Source organism: Salminus brasiliensis, chromosome 17, assembly GCF_030463535.1.
Source record: "Salminus brasiliensis chromosome 17, fSalBra1.hap2, whole genome shotgun sequence".
Taxonomy (NCBI): Eukaryota; Metazoa; Chordata; class Actinopteri; order Characiformes; family Bryconidae; genus Salminus; species Salminus brasiliensis.
Window position 1 is genome coordinate 28017165 of NC_132894.1, and position 19447 is coordinate 28036611.

General features: G+C 42.7%; 2 protein-coding genes across 3 annotated transcripts in view; one reads left to right on the forward strand and one right to left on the reverse strand.

Moving 5' to 3' along the window:
- sbf2 (SET binding factor 2) overlaps positions 1-11829 on the reverse strand; it is a 115203-nt gene extending 103374 nt beyond the window's left edge. For both annotated transcript variants that reach the window (XM_072661191.1, XM_072661190.1), the window contains exon 1: positions 11696-11829. In XM_072661191.1, the coding sequence (XP_072517292.1) occupies positions 11696-11750 (55 nt within the window). In that variant the 5' untranslated portion in view covers positions 11751-11829. The remainder of the gene's footprint in view (positions 1-11695) is intronic.
- Positions 11830-16075: 4246 nt separating this feature from the next.
- adma (adrenomedullin a) lies at positions 16076-18928 on the forward strand. The gene is made up of 4 exons (XM_072660216.1): positions 16076-16194; positions 16813-16928; positions 17048-17164; positions 17548-18928. The coding sequence occupies exons 2-4, from the start codon at positions 16825-16827 to the stop codon at positions 17846-17848; spliced, it is 522 nt and encodes a 173-aa protein (XP_072516317.1). The 5' UTR covers positions 16076-16194; positions 16813-16824; the 3' UTR covers positions 17849-18928.
- Positions 18929-19447: the final 519 nt, after the last annotated feature.

Here is a 19447-nt window from a genome sequence, read left to right on the forward strand (position 1 = left end):
CCTGGGAGCAATAAGCAAAAGACTAATTTTGTAGAAAATTTTGGGGTTAGCCCATTTAAATACATCAACATGTGCAGTTTTGTTACATTAGCCATCCCCCAGCAGCCGGTTCAGTGTTTGACTACAGTCTTCAAATCAGTTTTATCCTAGAATACAAGGAAGGGAACTAAGAAGAAGAAGAAGACGACATGAAACATCGTCCTGTAGGCCTGACAATCTCACATTTTAAGCTTTGAAAAAGTCCAGATTGCTCATTAGTCTTTTTTTTGTACTAGAAACACTCATCTATCTTGTCTCCATTCTTCTCCACAGCAGTTCTTCACAATAAATCACAGCAGGAGGAGCCGAACTTGGTTTCCGAGGAGGAATCTGGAGTCCTTTTACGTCATCACCACGTTAGCACCTGACATGAACTGGCTCAATCCACCGACAGGTGGGATGCTGGAGACAGGTTGGCAGCAAACTCTATCTAACCCTGATTGTAAGCGGGCTTTTGGAAAAATGTTTCTCCCGTCAGATCCATATTTCAATACCCGGTTGGAGTTCCGCACTATATCAGTGTTACATAAAATCTCCAGCGAGTTTTTCCACAGCTGCCATTCCTGCGGCAGGTTGCACCACAAATTCCAGAAAAGGAGATACACATGCAAAGGAAGGAAGATGCCACTCTTTGCATGGGTAAAGGGTAGCAAAGATTTGCAAATCTGTGATGTCAGAAAGCTCAGATTCCAGGAAGCATTCCAACCAGCGCGATCGGCCACAGACCTGGAAAAATAATCAACTGGGGGGAGGAGATGCGCAGCACCAGGACTGTTCCAAAGAACTGACAGGGCCAACAAAGCACACTAAGATACACATCTATCAAAAGTCTGATTTACTTTGGCTGTGGAAGGTCAGCCATGAAACCAAACAAAGTGAACAAACAAAAGATAAGCGCTCGGACACACTCGCGCAGTCTCCATTCACTCACTGAAGCCTTGCTTCTAAATGGGACCACATGTCCAAGACAAATATTCCAACTGTAAGCGAAGCTGACGCGGCCGATAGCTGAAACCTATATCGTCACCCCGTAACCACATGTGGTCAACCGCAAAGAAATCAGTTTAACCTTTCACAAGATGAAGTGATAGTCAAAAAAGGAAGTACAGTACACAGCACTGACAGACACAATCACCCACTAGGGTCATGCACTTCACTATTGTACATTCTACCCATTGTATAAGGAACCCAATGTGTGTACATCAACAGACAATACAGACCTAATATCAGATGATGCAATGCAATAGCTGTTTAAGTGCTCCTTGGGATAGACATGCCAATCCAAACCTCAGACAAATAAAAGAACAATAAAGCAACCCAGCAGATGTGCCATGTTAAATGTACAAAAGGTTTTTACCATTTATAGTTAGACTGAGGTGACGAATTGTGAATGCATGCAAACAGGGCTGTAACCAAGGAAGCAACTAAAACTGGTAGTCCTTAAAACACACCGCAACAAATTTAAAAACTACAAACCTCAATTTCCTGACTCAGGAGCAAAGGGAGCTCATGGTTGCATTACACTTACATTTACGGCATTTAGCAGACGCTCTTATCCAGAGCGACTTACAAAGTGCTTTGCTATTTACTCAAGAAAAACTTTAACTAGTTAGAATAGACTAATAATTCAAAGGATACCTCTAAGCTTTAGACATTACTAAACACAAGTCAATAAGGTGACCATAGTACTCTAATCGTCCAAGTATTCTCTGAAGACGTGGGTCTTCAGTCTGCGTTTGAAGACAGCGCTCGACTCGGCCGTTCGGACACCCAGGGGAAGCTCGTTCCACCACTTTGGGGCCAGGACAGAAAAAAGTCTGGACGCTTGTCTTCTGTGAATTTTGAGGGATGGCGGGTCGAGCCGAGCTGTACTTGAAGCTCGAAGGGCTCTTGGTGCGGATCGGCTTTTGACCATTGCCATCAAGTATGGAGGGGCTGGTCCGTTCTTGGCTTTGTAGGCCAGCGTCAGGGTTTTGAATCTGATGCGGGAAGCAGCTACAGGAAGCCAGTGAAGAGAACGCAGCAGTGGAGTGACGTGGCTGAATTTAGGGACATTGAAGACGACCCGTACTGCTGGATTCGCTGGATGAGTTGCAGGGGCCTGATGGTGCGCAGAGGAAGACCAGCCAGAAGAGAGTTGCAGTAGTCAAGTCTTGAAATGACGAGAGACTGGTTGATATCTAAAAATAATGATCACAATATGTAGATTTTAAATAATATCCTTTGGCAACATGTTTAACCAGCTGGAGTCGGGTTTTTCGCTGAATTTCTTAACGCCGCCAGTAAATGCATGTTGTAAGATATGCTGGATAATACTTACGTTTTATATGAAAATGCTCAGAACAATCTCAGCTCTCTCTACAATGGGACCCCATGTGACCTAGAGCACTGTGTAGAGATAATAACCAGAACCTGACCCTAAACCTGAAAAATCAGATTTCAGAAGTCAGATTTCAGAAAAATCTTCATTTTCACAAATTGTCTTTGTGCTTGAAATGAGCTTACCAGAGTCTTAATGTATGTATTAATAAAATAGTTAATAAACAACGAGAGTTAGAAGACAAGCTTCTGAATGTCCACTGGCCAGTTTCACACAAAATATAGATGGACGCACAAATCCACTACTCAAACATGGTGAGAGGCAGAGACGAGTCTCTTGACCCGTCTTCATAGCCTTGTAACTCTGGATGAGTCACATACTACCTGGCAACAGATGCAATAAAAAGGTTGGGCTCTATAGATTCAGGAAAGGTTTTTTCTGCACTGTTATCGCACAACTATCAATACAAATATCGAAAACAACGCATTTCATGTGCCAGCGTGTTCGTAGACGCCAGAAGGTTAAAAACTGAATTTGATTTCTCTTGTTCTCCAGCAATTATATAACACTGCAATTCTCACTTTTGAGAAGCTGAAATTATCATCAGATAAAAGCTTCAACGCACTACACGTCTTGTAGAGTCATCAGGTCGCTGTACTGTTCACACTACACAACACATTGTGAATGTTTAAGTCGTTGTTGTTTGCAAACTACATGACGACAGCAGGTCACACATTACACGACCGTTCCAGAAAAAACAAAACAAAACAAAAAAAAAACTGTCTGACTCTCGTCACCACACACAGACATACACACAGACATACACACAGACATACACACAGACAGACATACACACAGACAGACATACACACAGACAGACATACACACAGACAGACATACACACAGACAGACATACACACAGACATACACACAGACATAAACACAGACATACATGTAGATGCATGATAAGACTGGATTTAGGGAGTCCTTCTGCTTCTTCCTCGGCTTTCCTTTCTCTTTGCGTTTCACTGGCTGGAGCACGACCCCTCCCTCACTCCCAGTCATTACCTGGTCATGACACGTTTAACACTACAGGATTTCGACTCCTGGCAGATACAGATATTTATCATGCTAGATATTTTTTTAACTGGTCACGTCTTCAAACAGTTCACACTTTGTGACCCCTGAGCAAACACTGATTTGCCTCTGAGCTCATGTCTTTCTCAGCGACGTCAAAAATCTGTTGGTGAGTGGAAAAACAGGGCTAAATCAGTCTCGGCATTAAGAGACTGAAGACTACTATATAAACAGAAATAGATCAATTGTAGATCATCTCTAAAGAAAGCACACCAATACTGCCAACACCACTGGCTGCAACACTACCTCAAATCATAATAAATACACCCCCATGCTTCACAGTTGGCATGGTGTTCTTTTCATGAATTGTAGTTCTCAAACTGAAAAGAAAAACGTCTGTTTAAGTGTTTGATTGACCGAATAATAGTTAATAGATGAACTGTGACAGAAGATAGTACTTTGCAGAGCTGCCGAGAATGACATTTGATATCCACATAAAATGCCCTGCACAACATGTTTGCTATTTTACAGGCCTGTGTTTCATAGTCTACCAGGAGGGGAGGTAATAACACAAATCACTGCCTGTCTGTGTTTTTTCTGCCTAGACTAAATCATCTCCATGACTGCATGTATTCAACCTAAATACATCTTTTCAGAGACCAGTTAGCTAAAAACAAATCCATAAAGATTCTGGCAGAAAACAATGCTGGTCCATGCAAACTGCTGCAGCTGAAAGACGCCAGAACACATATTAGTCAACGCTCTCACCAGTGTCACAACACTCATCAGCCGTCCCATCTTTCCATGCAGCAGCCTGTTTCCAGAATCCCATATCCTACCACCAATAAAATCAAAACAATAATAAAAGGGCTTTGAAGAAGCCTGCCAATTCAGTTTTCCACTTTCCTGTAAAAAAAAGGTAAACACTTACTTGCCGCTGAAGGACCATTAAGCTCGTTCCACAAATGCCAACAAATCACTGCTAGTGCAGTGTGCAATGTCACCCAGACATAACGGCATCTGGCTGGTTCAGGGCCAATAACTGATGTTAGTGATTAACCCAAAGGGCAAATATTATGATACTGCTCATCACAACACTAATCCTTTTTACTTCTTTTCATGTACGGATCAGAAAAATGGAAAACTGTATTTACAGTATATGAACAATGAGAGTGCAGTGAACACAGCTGCAGAATCTCACTCAAGCGAGTGCTGAAATCTGCTGCCTGTGTTTTTTTTTTTTTTGTATCTGACTCAAACTTTCATATTTGTAGAATCTGTAAAACTAATGTGCCGCGTGGAGGAAGCAGAGTAAAGACTTTTAACATCACTATCCGGATAGCCCTCTCAAGAGTGCATCACTCAGCCCAGTACAGTGTGTATCAGACACAGCAGAGCTAGCAAACACTGCTAACCACACATTGAGCTCTGCAGTACAGTTCTGCTCAGAAATTCACAGGCTCTCACAGTGAGTGCTCGGAGTTTGACAGCATTTTAAAAGTGGTTGATGTAATCTCTGAGAGACAATGCAGGGAAAATTACAAAAACACCACATAATGATGAATTACCAAGTTTGTCTGAAAAGATTAATGTGGCATCCAACCCCAACATTGATCGGTATTAGTCGATCTCCCCCAAAACACTGATTGGCCCATCCCTAGTGTTCTTAATCCTTTAGCCAGTTGTCTGAAATAAGTGGAAAAGACAGGCTGCTTCCCGACCCAGGTACTAGCCACTGCCGTGGTTCCTGTGCCAGTATCCGCAGAAGGGAATCTTCGAGGACACAAGGAAGCTAATGCGGGAGAGATGAGTGGGAACGCTGCTATGCCATGCCACATGGCTCCTGTAACCTGTCAGACTCAGCCAAAATATCAGACATGACATTTGAAGGGTGCATAAACTTTTACACACCACGCATTACTATGGAACAAAATTCCACAAATGTCCATTGCTACATTGGAAACCATATGTCTGATCAAAAAGCTGTATACAAGCCCAAATCACACAATTAGACCCAAGAATCTGGAGCTATAAAGTTGAAGAATGGATAAATTGGATAAAAATACATTGCTTTGTTATCTTGGTAATTAAATGATGCAAGTCCACTTACAAGTCCACAAATTACAATAGTTATTGTACCAAAAAAACAAATGCAGCAGACAAAATTAATATGTACAAAGAGTCAAGATGTCATGTGTTCTACCCAAAATAAATCTAGAACTATGTAATGATACCAATTTTATCTAAAAGTGTCAGGTTAATGAGAATGACCCGTTTGAGATGTCCAAAACTGGGTCATAAAGTTATCTTGATTTATCTCTTGTGGTGAGATTTAAGGGTTTTCACCATCTGCCCAAAACAGTTTCCTCCCCGATCCTTATCTCACCGCCTTCACGTCTAAAGTGGGTCTGACAGGATAACGTAACCACATAGTCTGTACATAGTCTGACACAGGAACATCTGAGGTAAAGTGGGAGTAAAACACAGCTGAAGAGTTTTGTACATTAAAGTTTTGGGCAATTCAGTAAAACGCCACCTACACTGCTACCCAGCAACAATCTAGGCAGTACTTTGGTTCAGTGTTAATGACATGAATACACCACTGGACTGCCACCAACAGTCTTCTGTATTTCTACAACCATCTGGGTCAGAACAGGTGGCTAAAGACAACAGCAATCAGGATGAACATCAGAATCAGATCAGTATCTGCAGATAATCATAACAAATACTTCAAAAATGCACCAGATTTGACTAATATTTCATTTATATGCATTTCTTGTATCAGTAACCTAAATGAACTTTACAGAGTAATTTTGATAAAAATGTATCATTTATTTATTTATCACAATACCTGTAATCGCAGACCAAATGCATCTCCAGCGACATTTCTAAAAACTACTATTCAAATACTGTCCTTAATTAGTACAACGAGTTTCATTCAAAATGTGTTGCACTTCACCCAGTTAAACCAGTACAAATTCCTCTGTTTGTTATGAAATGTGCAGTTGACCAGTGTTCTTAAAGCTCCATATGCTTAGAAAAGCATATAGTGTATCACGACAACAAATCTCATCATGATACAATAATATATCATCATATTGCCCACCTCTAATATAAAGTGGATATAGTAAGGACTCCTACATTTTACCAGACCTGAGCCCGGGGCCAAACAAAGTACCAGGTTTTGAGTCGGGTTTAGGTCAATTTAAATGTAACATCAGCAACATTGTTTTTTAAGAGATTTTTAAGGTGCCCTAGAATGGAAAACTATTCATCTTGGTTTAGATGAATACTGAGAGTTCAGTATAAACAACTGACATAGAGTAAACCTGCTGTCTCCTTATTTTTGCAAAATCCCCATATTACTTTTCATTTAAAAAAAAAACATGCTATGTTACAACAAATGTACGCAATGCTATGCTAGGTTCCATGTCAGTGGTGTAAACCAGTCAATTGCAGCATTTTTCCCACAACCAAAGTAAAAAAAACAAAAAAAACAAACAAACAAAAATAAAATAAAACATCCACCATTTGGCCTTGCGAGCTCAGGCTTCAGTTCTAAGCCCATGCAGACCTCCAATATCAGCATCTGTCCAGAATTCCCATATTGGTTGCATCCTTATTTCCTATGGCAAATTTTGCGACACACACAGGTAGCACTTATCTCACCTTCACTGATAACAATGAAAAACATACAGAATGTTCATTCCATCACCCTGACATATTGAGAAATATGCTTTAAACAGAAGAGAACAATATAACATGTCAGTGCTTTAGACACAATGCCACATTAGATTGGCTTAAAAAGCCAACTTGTCATTTGAACAGGGGTGTCTAAGGCAAGTGTGCCCCACCACTTGTGCATCTGGTAGCTCAGATTACGGCAGAGCTAATCATTAGGCCTACCATAGCCATCCCACCCACTTCAGTTCTCCCTGTGTTCAAGAAACTGATTCAGACAGGCAGTCTGTCAGCACCTCACAGCTGTTGGAAAGGCTACCCCAGAACGTCCCAAAAATCCAGACAAAGCCAACTTAAATCACGATAAGAGCACTCTCTCTGACAAACAGAAAAGGTGCCAAAAACAAATAAACCAATAGTTTAAAAAGTTATAAAACACTGGGCTAAGAGCAAGATCTTTTTTTTCTTTAAGAAAACTGAGAGGAAAAAAAAATTTATTGACTGATTATTAATCTTGTATAACAGCAATTTTCCAGACATTTTTGTAAAATAGTGTACTTTTTGCATCACAGTGTGCAGACAAATCTCTTAAAAAAAAAAACAACTAAATACAGCCACCTATTAAACCACCCCAACAGCGAGCCAAGAAAACATCCCTCGTCCAGCGATTCAGCCAAAAGTCAAATTCTGCAAGAGCAAACTCGACGTCTATAACTGAAATGCTGAAGTCAGAACGAAGCCCTTGCATGGCTGAATTCCCGAGAGCTTTCCGCTCGAAGACAGAAAGGTTAGATTAAAGAACAGGCACCAGCATATGGAAGCATTTTAAAGCTTTCTGTCTTCAGCATATGCAGAGTTTCACTGTAGGTTTAAAGTTACATAACTCATTTCTCATACTTACACTCCAGCAGCACGCATGCAGGCTGACCTTCTGATGTGAAAGGTGACAAACTCAGGCAAATGGTCTGGGACCCAAGCGGCAGACCAAATTCCACTGTTTTACTTGGCAAATTGCGATTTATTGTGCTGCATGTGCCAGCGAGCGAATTTACGGCCAATAAAGGGGTAACAGTAGACCTACGGAGGAATACGCTGAAGTATCCAAGAGTGCACTTTCGTATACCCTCCAAACACAAACACATTAAACTTTATGGATCAAATGAGACATTAGTCTTGTGGATAAGGTGTATTGTTGCCATTCGTTCTTCAACTGGTTCAGGCAGCATACCTAAATAGCATGCTAATAACAAACTGCACATTGGACAGTAACATGTTTTGAAGATGGACAGCTGTTTGGAAAGCAAAGAAAATGCCAATCAGACATTTATACACATGCATTTCTGTCTATAAACACATCATTTATTGTGGGCAAGGCAGGAACAGCCTGGAGAGGTGCCAATTCACCTACGATTTCTGTTTTTGGGAGGTGGGAGGAAACCGAGGTACCCAGAAGAAACCAACACAGACATAGGGACAACGCTACAAACTCACAGACAGGAATAGCAGCGAGAATGAGACCCACCCTCCGCCCAGCCCCTTGCAGTGTGGGTGCCACACACACTACCAGCCGTGTCATTGCACCACCCTTTTCGATATACAAACATTTATACATTAAATGTAGAAACTGGGACTAAATCAACCTATATATATATATATATATATATATATATATATATATATATATATATATATATATATATATATATACATAAGGACGTCCTGATCTGACGCACTGAATCAGGGTTGATTCAGACATATTTCAATGGATCGGTTATCAGCTATTTCAATCCTGATCCACTTGCGATCCTTTTGTTAGTACGCTGTGCTCTTCTGTTATAGGCACCATAAACAGACGTTACTCGAAGTGTGGAACTAACTGAAGTGCAGCCAAAACCAAATTGGAAATACACTATCGCCACATCTTTAACTCTTGAACACTTTACATGTTGGCACATTCCTAATAACTGCAATCATCAATGCTGTTCAAAATCATGCAGCCCTGCTTTAGCAGGCAGGTCTTTCTCTTATTGTATTCCAGTGAAGAAATTATATTTAGCCAGTTGTGCACTTCCGACCCTCATAATGAAAATTCCAAGCAGCATGGCCACCAGCGGATGTGGATACTCGCTGCTAATCGGAGTTCAAATAGCATCAAGCAACAACGTCACAGCCGTCAACAACAGTAGATAAGAATGAGAAGGGAAAATAAACTGTGTAACTCTGGGGGGATTCACCTCCGCTGGGACCTGAAAACCAAGAGAAAGCAGGCTCTAGCTGGGCCTCGCATCCATTTATTATCTTTCTCTAATGGTTCCGGCAGTGCTGCTATGTGAGCGGGATGCCGGAGTCCAGCTCAAACTCCACAGACGCCAGGAACATTTTGTTCCCCATACACAAGAAAGTCGTTTGTCCCTTGGCAGTGTGTGTGCAAGCTCATGATGAGGGGGACACTATTTACCTATTCATGCGAGCCACTGCTGCAACTCACCCCATGGACTCAGCTGTGTTGGCCCTTTAAGTCAGGACTCTGGACAGAGGCCAGGACGGCTGGCGCACTCTTCGCACCCTCAGTAAAGGCTCACCAATGTTTACCAAAAGATGAGCCTCTCTGAGGGGCAACAGTGAGCTGAGACTGAGAAGACTGATCACTTTATCTGAGCTCAGTGCTAGCGATGGTTGAGTGGGCCATTCATTCGGTTGCTGTGCATTCTGGAGAAACAAAGTCTGGAAATAAAATTTGCAGCGGCCGTTCAGCTACTACTCCAAATCACTCCACATCAACCGGAATGTGGAGTATGGGAATAACAAGGCTCCAACACCACTCGCATTACCTAAAGTATTAGAGTTAAGAGAAGAAGGCTGTGTTATTAAGCATAAGAAGCAAATAGCAGGGAGCCTGCGGTTACGGGTTTGAGCTTTGCTCTGGTCTCTGCATGAGCGGAGTCTGGTGTGTTCTCCTCATGCCCACATGGATTTACACCAGATACTCAGGTTTCCTTCCACCCTCTAAAAACAAAAACAGGTGAACTGGCTATGCTAAATTGCCCCATGTGTGAGCGAACAGGTGTGTATGTGGTACGCTGGGAAGGAGTGGCACATTGTCCAGAGGATATTCCAGCCTAGCGCCCCATGATTCCTGGTAGGCTCTGGACCTACTGCAACCCTGACCAGGAAAAAAGCAGGTAAGAAGATGGATGGATGAATGGATAGGTGTATGTATTACGACTCGTCATGCTTCCAGGCGCAGAAGATAAGAAGATAAACTTGAAGACTTTCGTCTGTCCTGACACTGAGGTGATGAAATGAACTTCCCATAGGAGCCTGATCATTCCCTCAGTGAGTGAAGACCCATCTTTTTCAAGAGCACTTAAAACTTCCAACCTTAAAGGCCTGTATTCGGGTCTCTCCTTCAAACTGCATGGGGTTTCAGAGCGGTCACTGAAAAACAGGTCTTTAAGGTCTCTTGCACTTGCGACTGCACTGACAGCAGGTCTTATTTCTGTACTGGGAATTGTCAGCACTGTTGCGTCTGGCCGAATCTCAGCTGAAAGGTAACGTCAGGCTCTTCCTCATTTGCACAACCTAGTGTTACAGCTTCTGACTGTGCCACCATGCACAGCATTTTTGGAAGACGATATGAGCACAAACAACTTACTAAATGCCCCAGACATAAAAGTAAACAACAACAACAACAACAACCACCAGCCTGTACACAACCCATCAACACAAGCTGCCACGACTCAAACACCTGTGGGAGTCCCGGCAGGAGAGCATTCCAGCCCATTGCAACCAACAGCAGCGCACACTGCTGAGGATCCTGTTCTCCACCTGGGAGCTCAGCAGCACTCATGAGCATGCCTGTTTCCTCTTGGTTGGGGCTGTGCATCCGCTTTCCACAACAAAGGAAGCAGCTCTCTCGCACTGAGCCCTTCCCATGCAGCCATGAAGCTCCACTGCTGGGCTGCTGGAGCTACATGACAGGAACAGACAGGGAAATCAATGACACACAAACCCCTGTGCTTTATCCATTAGAGAAATCAATGGGGTGCTTAACTGGACACTATCACGAGCCACAACTGCTACTGTCTTTTTTAAATGGACAGGACGACCACCTGCACCTGGCCACGCGCTCAGTACAGTGTTGTTGTTATTCTTAGCACACATGATTTACACTGGAGCTGTTTTCTGGCCCGAAACTGCACTGGTTTCTCTGACAAGCCTCTCCACTGAGCCAAACACGTCACATGAAGATGAAGATGACCGGGATACACTCACACACACACACACTCACACACACACTCATACATAAACACACACACACACTCACACACACACAGCAGGACGTGACGGGCTGCTCACTCCTAATCCAACGGACATATTTCGCTTCTATTCGTTACCCAAGCCCAGTCACGACAGCATTTCCCCCCCACCGAAGCCCCTCAAGCAGCTCTGCACCGCTCAAATCTCAGACAGCTAGTTAGCTAGCTTCAGTGCTAGCTCGCTAACGCTGCCAGAGCTGACGGCCTCAATAAACATCAACACCAGCTCCGAGGGGGTGAATAAAGCGCGGAAACCTACCCGTTTTCTCCTGGTCGTGTCCAACGACAATGAAGTAATCAGCCAACCTAGCCATGCTTGCCTCTTTTCTGGAATTCTCCCACCACAATTCAGCATTTTTCTTTCTTCAAAAGCACAGCCATGTTTGACACAAACGTCGCCAGAGCGCATGCGCGCAATTCCAGGCTGCTCCTGCTGCAGCATGGGCGTGGGCCTGGGAGGTTTGGCGAAAGGAACCTCAGGCTGCACTGTTTGCAATGGGGATAGGCTTCAATCCAGAGGTGTAAAACGCCTGTCCTGGAGGGTCAGAGGAGTGTGTAGTTTACTGGTTTTACACCATATGACACTCCTAATTTCATGAGCCCACTGCCACGCCCTTCATCAGTAGAACTGAGGGTGTTGCAGGAGGGCCGATACTCTACTGACACTTTGATCATGGCGGATTTACACAAGCAGGGTAACCCAGAGATTAATCATCCATGCCCCCACACTTGCACAACCTAGGCTGCCACCATGCCACCCACACTTGGTCAGGTTCTTGTCAGCCAGGTCCTATTGGTGCAAAACAAGTGTATCGAAGCGAAGATGGCTGTCTTTTGTCATGCCATTTTTGGGTGGGGTAGAAATGTCTCCATTTTCATAAACAAACAAGGCGAATTAAAGGTGGTGGTGTCAGGTATCAGGGGGAGTGATGTCTACAATAAAAATAAAAGCTTTTTTTATAATATTTAAAATGACCAGTAAACCTGCAGGAGTTGATCATGGGGGTGGCATGGTGGCACCGTAGTTGTGCAAGTGTGAGGGCATGGATGATAAATCTCTGGGTTACCCTGCTTGTGTATATCCGCCATGATCGTATTAAAACTACATATTATTACCTCAAACTTGTAAAACAGTGTTTCAGACATCAGACACCGTTTTCATAACCATTTCATTGGTTATGACCTTCAGCGATGGCTTCAGCATTGAGAGCCACTTAACACTTGAGACATCTGGTTCCCATCACCATCGCTGTGAACAATTTGGATTTGGCAAGCTTCTCTAGAACATATGAACCCGCTGTATATGGATTTGTTTACATCTTACTAATTTAATCAAATTCTGCAGAAAATAAAATAAAAATGATTCAAAATGCAATAACTGCAGTCAACTGTGGTTTTTGGTATAAAATTTGAAAAGCTCCAGATGCTCAAGGTGTGGTAAATTAACTAACTAAATAATTAGTTTCAGTTTTATTTTAGGAAAGAATTGCAGTAATGTGCAGTGCAGACGTAGTGTTAAGTAAGCATCGTTGATCGATATCTCGTAAGGTTAGTGCAAGTATTCCTCCTGCCGGAAAGTCCCATTTGCACAAGTTGAGCCTTACCCCAAATCTCTGGATTATCAATCTGCCAAGACATGTAGGGTTTCTTTGTTGTTTTTGCACTTCAGCTACAATGCTAACGTCGCTAACGGGTAATGAAAGTTTATAGGATAGCATCATGAAAACCTCATGCCTTATTATCACACCACATCAAACCACATCAAGCTGTTAAGTCTTCTTAAATAGACTTGTTTATATGATTTCTGATATTGTATGACATTATGTGGTCTATAAAAACAAATGGATTTCAGGCTTTAAGCTGGTTGCTATTACTGTTTTAAGCTATGTGAACTTTCTCCCATTTTAGATAACTGTGTCATGCAGTGTGTGAAACCACACAAGCAAGTCTGAGATTAAGTAACAACACAACGTGGCTTGAGGCAGCTATGTAATGACGGGGCATGCCATTTGCACGATGGTGACTGCTGACTGCCAGGCAAAACTAATGACTTGGCTGAGTAAATTTGGGGTAAAGGTGAGAGTTAGCAATTTATGTTTTGGTAAATCGATCACCTTAATATTACAGACTAAAGTAAAGCAGATAGCAAACCCACTCCACACTGGACTAAAGCCCCATATTTTTGGGCTTTGGGCTTGGGTTGGGTAGCAGATCAACTCTACTCTTGCCTGAAACTCAATATTTTGTTGGGTCCCGTCAGGCTTGGGTCAGGCAGCAGACTCCCTCCACTATAGTGAAAGCTCATATTTTGTAGGGCTTGGGTTGTTTAGCAGACCGACTCCACTCTTTGCTGAAACCCAAAAGTTTGTATGCCCCATCAGGCTTGGGTTGGGAAGCAGACCCACCCGATTCTTTTCCAAAACTCGATGTTTTGTCAATCTCCATCAGGCTTGGGTTGGATATCACACACTCCACTCTTGCCCCAAACCCAATTTTTTGTCAGCTCTATAAGGCGTGGGTTGGTTAGCAGACCTTTAACTCAAAAGGGCAGATTCTGCTGTAATTTTGAAGTGTCCTGTTATATAAGTACAGTGTTTTTCTCCCACATTTGTTGCCAGCTCAGGAAAACTGGAAATCTTTGAAGTAGTTAAAGATGGCTGTCACCTGTAGAGACAGCTGGATCACTTAATGTCTTTAAAATCTAATACCCTCACACTCCACTGTTAAAAGTATTAGATCCTTAAGGAACTTGGGAGGTTCCTCAGTTTGAGACTGCAGAGAAACCTCTTAAGGTGCTTTGAGGAACCTTCAAGGAACCTTTTTCTTCTAAAAATCCTTTTCTTGAAGGTTCCTCCACAGTTTCAAATTGATGAACCTCCAAAAGTTCCCCAAGGATCTGATACTTTAAACAGTATAAGGAACTACAATTCACTTCACCTGCTAGACAACACACCTTTAATTCAGGGGGTCTCACCTGAACATCCACATTCCTTGAACATGACTAAGTAGTTTTCATACTCATTGCAAACTGAGTCAGCAAACAAGAGCCATATACGGACTGAGTCACAAACAACCCCCGATGGTGCCGTTAGCCTGTTGAGCAATCCTCTCAATCAGTCCATAAAAGGATAAAGTAAGAAGTAACTGAAGAGCACAGAGATGTCTTTTTACCTCGTGTCAATTAGCAGTCAACAGTCAACACCCGCTGCCTGTAATGCAGCCTATGAGTGTCATGTTCTGTAATAAACAGTCCTGTTTGTCGGTTACCGAGTGGATTAAACAATCACAGGAAATTCCAGCGCTTCGGAATGAGTGATGCGTGCGGGGCCAGCAGCTGAATGATTGGATCTGAGTGTCAGAAGAAGTCTATTTTCATTCCAAAGGATCGATGACTTGGCTTATTCATGTAGGCTTAAATGAGTCAAATCAAAACACTGACAGTTTCACTTTAAGGTTATTGTGAGGTTATTGTATTTTATTCGAGAGCTCATCCAGCACTTTCAAAGTGTTAAACAGCATGAGTCAACATGATGTTGACATGTGAAGGTTAATCGTGTCTATGCAAAGCTTGAAGAAAAAAAAAAGACATGCATAGCTTAGACATGCATCGCCTCACTAGTCACAGGTCAGTTATCGTAAGAGTGATAGGACCGAGTAATCCTAATGGCATTTTTCGGCCTCAAAACTATTCACCCCCTGGGGCTTGTAATCAACATCTGCCCGAAGACCCTCTCTGACACTGTCTTCACCCAAACTATCTCAATATAGCAGAAAGTTCTTTCTGGTGCTGAAGTCATTTTTCAGTTTTAACGTGAAAGACATGAGATACTTTTAATGGCAGCTTCGCCATCTGCGGCTTCCAGCTTAATAGGGTCGTGGTTGGCCGTTTTATCGAGTTAATGCTGTATCCCTGAAGGGAAGTGGATGGGGGGGGTACAGACTCCTTCTGAATGCATCCATTAGCCTTGAAAAGATTCCAGGATACAAGATACGCTGACAGTAAATGTGATGAAGTTCTGTTTAATGTTGCATCAGACCACCAAATCCAATCACATCACTCTTGGAAATGGAAGAAACAGAAGGAAAAAAACAGAAAACCTTTGTCAGAGCACAAAAATGAAACAGAAATCACTAGCTAATTTTGTAACAGGCATAAGTCACACAAAGGGTACACCATGGCTGTGCTCCGAAAATAGTTTGAAGATGTGTTGTTTTTTTGGTGCTGAAGTTAATCTGTTTAAAATTGAACACAGATTTTACACCATGTCCTCGGTTGGAACAGCACACGTATCCATTCACACTTTTTACCCACCCAAATACTTTAGACATGAGCAACATTACCAGCCTCTCAGGGGAACAGGATTCTTTCAGTTGTTTAGTTTTTTAGTTTTTTTGTTTTTAAAGCTGAATTATGGATTTGTGATTCACATATATTTTTTATACAATTACAGCAATCTGCATTTGTTTAACACAAGGAGGAGTACAGAAAAAAAAACAGTGTTTTATGATCTGTTTGGCTACAGAGTGGAAATACTGGCTTGGTGGTGGTTGCTGGGGGGTGTGGGTTGGATTTGGGTTGAGAATGTAATGAGATGAGAGCCCCTCCCACCTGCAGTATAAATGCACTCACGCCTAGCGTGGAGAGTCAGACTATTAGCCGAGTGTCACAGCTGCATTTCAGCTCGAACTGCGAGTAGAGGAGCTGCTGGATTACTGCCTCTGCACGAACTCCTGAGTGAACCCCCAACAGCTTTACAGGTACGGACTTAATGCTCTCTCTCTCTCTCTTTCCCGAGGGGCTGCTCTTTGCCCCTTCATCTGATGGCTTTACCCCTGCTGGGTTTGTGGGGTTTTTTTTGTTTTGTTTTTTTTTAGCTCAGAGCTGAAGTGTGCTAGACTGAAATAGGTTATCTGTCTGACTGTGCAAGACGTTCAGCTCTTGTGCATGTAGTTAGGAGGGCTGCCTGTAAGCATCAGGACAAATGATTTAATAATCTTAAAAACGTTTAAACCAGTTAAAGTTTGTCCAGCATTGGTTTTTGACTTTTCAATCTATATGAACTGGACCTTAAACTGGGTGTCATAAGTAAAGACTGCAGGGAGACTAAAGCTCACCGGAGCTTTGGTCATCCTGTGTAGCCTTTGTCCTTCTTTTTCCACTCATCAGGGGGTTGAAGCGTGGTTGTAAGTTTACTTATTTGTTCAGAGCATGACCCCAGCCAGCCACTTTAAATAAATGTATGATGAGGGTAAACAGACTGGATTTTGGACCTTTGGCACACAGTGAGGGAGATGCTAGCAGGTAGATGGCTCTCTTTCCTTCCAACCTGAAGAAGGAATTTAACAAGTTTCTTTGATTTCTTTGTTTCTCCACAGATATCAGACAAAATGAACCCGATCCTTCTGTCCCTCTTCTGCTGCTGTCTGCTGGTCACTGTCACACCCGGTGTAGACAGTGCAAAACTCAACCTCAGCCAAGTTTTGAAAATGAGGTAAGTTTATTAAATTATTTATTTGATTTTTTTTTTTTTTACATATTTTATAAGGATGAGATGGTAATGGATTGCTTTGTAACACTTCTAATGGGTTGTCTGCTTCTCTTGCTGACCAGTGTCTGGCTACAGAGAACAAAAAGGGATCTGAGTACCCTGTCTGCTCTGAGGGAAGCACAGCCTGGGCAGTTTGTCAGACCTGAAGATGTCAAAGATGCTCTGCTTCCACATTCCAGGTAAGAACCTTTTTTTTTCTTATGTAACTGTCCATACAGTCCCGTTTATCACATTTCAAGTTTACTGAACTTGTCGAACAAGCAGTGTTTAAGTAAACCATGTCTAGGAGTTGGGATTAGGACTTGTCAAATAAGAATAAGGATTAGCATTAAATTTGTTATTAAGTTATTAAGCTTACTAGTTGATAGCTACTATGCATAAAGTATGCCTGATATGCAAGGCATGCAGTTACGAGCGTAAAGAATGCATGTTGGGACCTTCCATCAGGTTCTTAAAGTTTAAGGGGTCTAAAGTAAACCAGGGCTATCATTTACAAGCCAAACGCAATGAAGGAATGCAGAGTAGGAATGACCGTCCACTCTCTTTCTCTCTTTCTCTTTAGTGCCGGCCACACTGGCGTACGGACGAAACGTTCCAAGAACTCCATCAACCAGTCAAGGAGGTCTGGCTGCGCCCTGGGCACCTGCACCGTGCACGATCTGGCACACCGTCTGCAACAGCTCAACAACAAGCTGAAGGTTGCTAGTGCACCCATCGATAAGATCAGCCCACTGGGCTACGGGCGGAGGCGCAGGTCGGTCCCAGAGAGAAGCATGAGCCTGCAGCGGGAGGAGGAAGCAGGAGGCCGCCTGCGGCCCGTGTGGAGGCTGCACAGGCTGGAGGCGCTGCTCAGGCGGACATGAGCGAACAGGGTACCCGCACAACGGGACAGAGGCGGCGGAAGCCCCCTTTACTGGGCTTGCAGGCCAACTCCGAAATTCTACGCATGCCTCAGACTCCTGCCAAGAGTTTCTCTGGCGCGTACTTTTCCCGAGCCGAGCGGCTGAGAGGGAAAAAGTTGGGCCTGCGCTGCGCATGGCCAAAGCTCGAGCGCAAAAACAACAGCTGTTCCACTAAGCACTGTGAAAGAAAGAGAGACAGAGACAGACAGAGAGAGAGAGAGAGGGAGAGAGAGAGAGAGAGAAGAAAAGGGAGAGGGATGCTGTGGTCAAGCACTGGAGCCGTGGCAGAGCACTGGGTGTGAGCTTAAAGATCAACTGCACTGATCCCCAGCACCATGGACTGACCACAGGCACCGGCCAAAAGAACAAACCTCCTCCCATGGGACAGAATGTTTCAATGTCCTCTCGCTACTCCTCAGACAGACAATTTGGCGGGATTACGGGACTCGAATGTCTTCCATATACCCTCTCTCAGAAGATCAAAACACCTCTGGACTTAAAGCCATCGAATTCATCTGGAAAAGATATCGATATCGATGATTCTAGGGAGATGGACTTTAAGCATAAGGCAACAAAGCTGTTTTCTGTCTCAAACCACCTTCTCGGACACTGTATGAGGGATGAATGCCTTAGATTATAGGAAAGAATGCCTTTGCCAGTCCATAAGGATTGTACTGTACTTGAACCTTATTATTGTTTTGTATAGAGATATGTGCAATCTATATGTAATGTTGTTTTTTGTTTTATTTTTGCCAGTATATGTATATATATGCCAAAAAATGTTAGATATTGTTATTTAATTGTTTTATATTCCTTTCTATTACTTAAAGAGAGCTATTTTTGTACAGGAATAAATAATAAGGGCATTGTATGTATGTTGTCTATTATTCATTTTGTGTCGTAAATGTCATATTGTTTCAAGCTGTGGTCATAGAGTGATATGTTTTGATGTCTGTAATAATATATTTGTCAATCGGATTTTATTTTGCCATGTCAGAGTAACATTGTAATTCCAATAAACCTTTTTTTGCATAAATCAAAGTTGCTGTTGCCAGTGGCTCATCTTTTCTGATCTTCAGGGCATGAGGGTTTAAAACAGAAGTGGGCTGATCTCTTAAAGTGCCTCAAATGTGGGTTTTCGGCTTAATGTGACACGTCAGATTTTTCACAAATCAGATCTTCAGATCTTTCACAAAATTGTCCTACATCAGAAACATGGCTGTGACCTAACATATAGCTGTCTTCATCATCCAGTGCAGCAAAGAACATGCAGGCTTGTCACACTGATGACAGATATGGTTGCTTTTGGGTCATTTACAAGCATAGATGTGAACCAACAAGACAGAATGATTGGATCAGACAATATCTCAGAATTGCCCCCCTTGGCTAGCTGATGCCTATGTTGCATTCCTTCTAGATAGATTGACAGATAACGTTATTAATCCCAGAGGGAAAGTCAGGTATTACAGCAGCACAGAAGTACAGTGAAAAGCAAACAAGAGCAACGCAAAGTAAAGAGCAAAGTAGCCTCCCGTATATGTACAAATACATAAACAGAAG

Bases quoted from the DNA above. Each gene is read 5' to 3' on its own strand.
- adma (XM_072660216.1), top strand. From the start codon at position 16,825: ATGAACCCGATCCTTCTGTCCCTCTTCTGCTGCTGTCTGCTGGTCACT. The intron at 16,929-17,047 runs GTAAGTTTATTA...CTTGCTGACCAG, and splicing joins AGCCAAGTTTTGAAAATGAG to TGTCTGGCTACAGAGAACAA. The intron at 17,165-17,547 runs GTAAGAACCTTT...CTTTCTCTTTAG, and splicing joins GCTCTGCTTCCACATTCCAG to TGCCGGCCACACTGGCGTAC.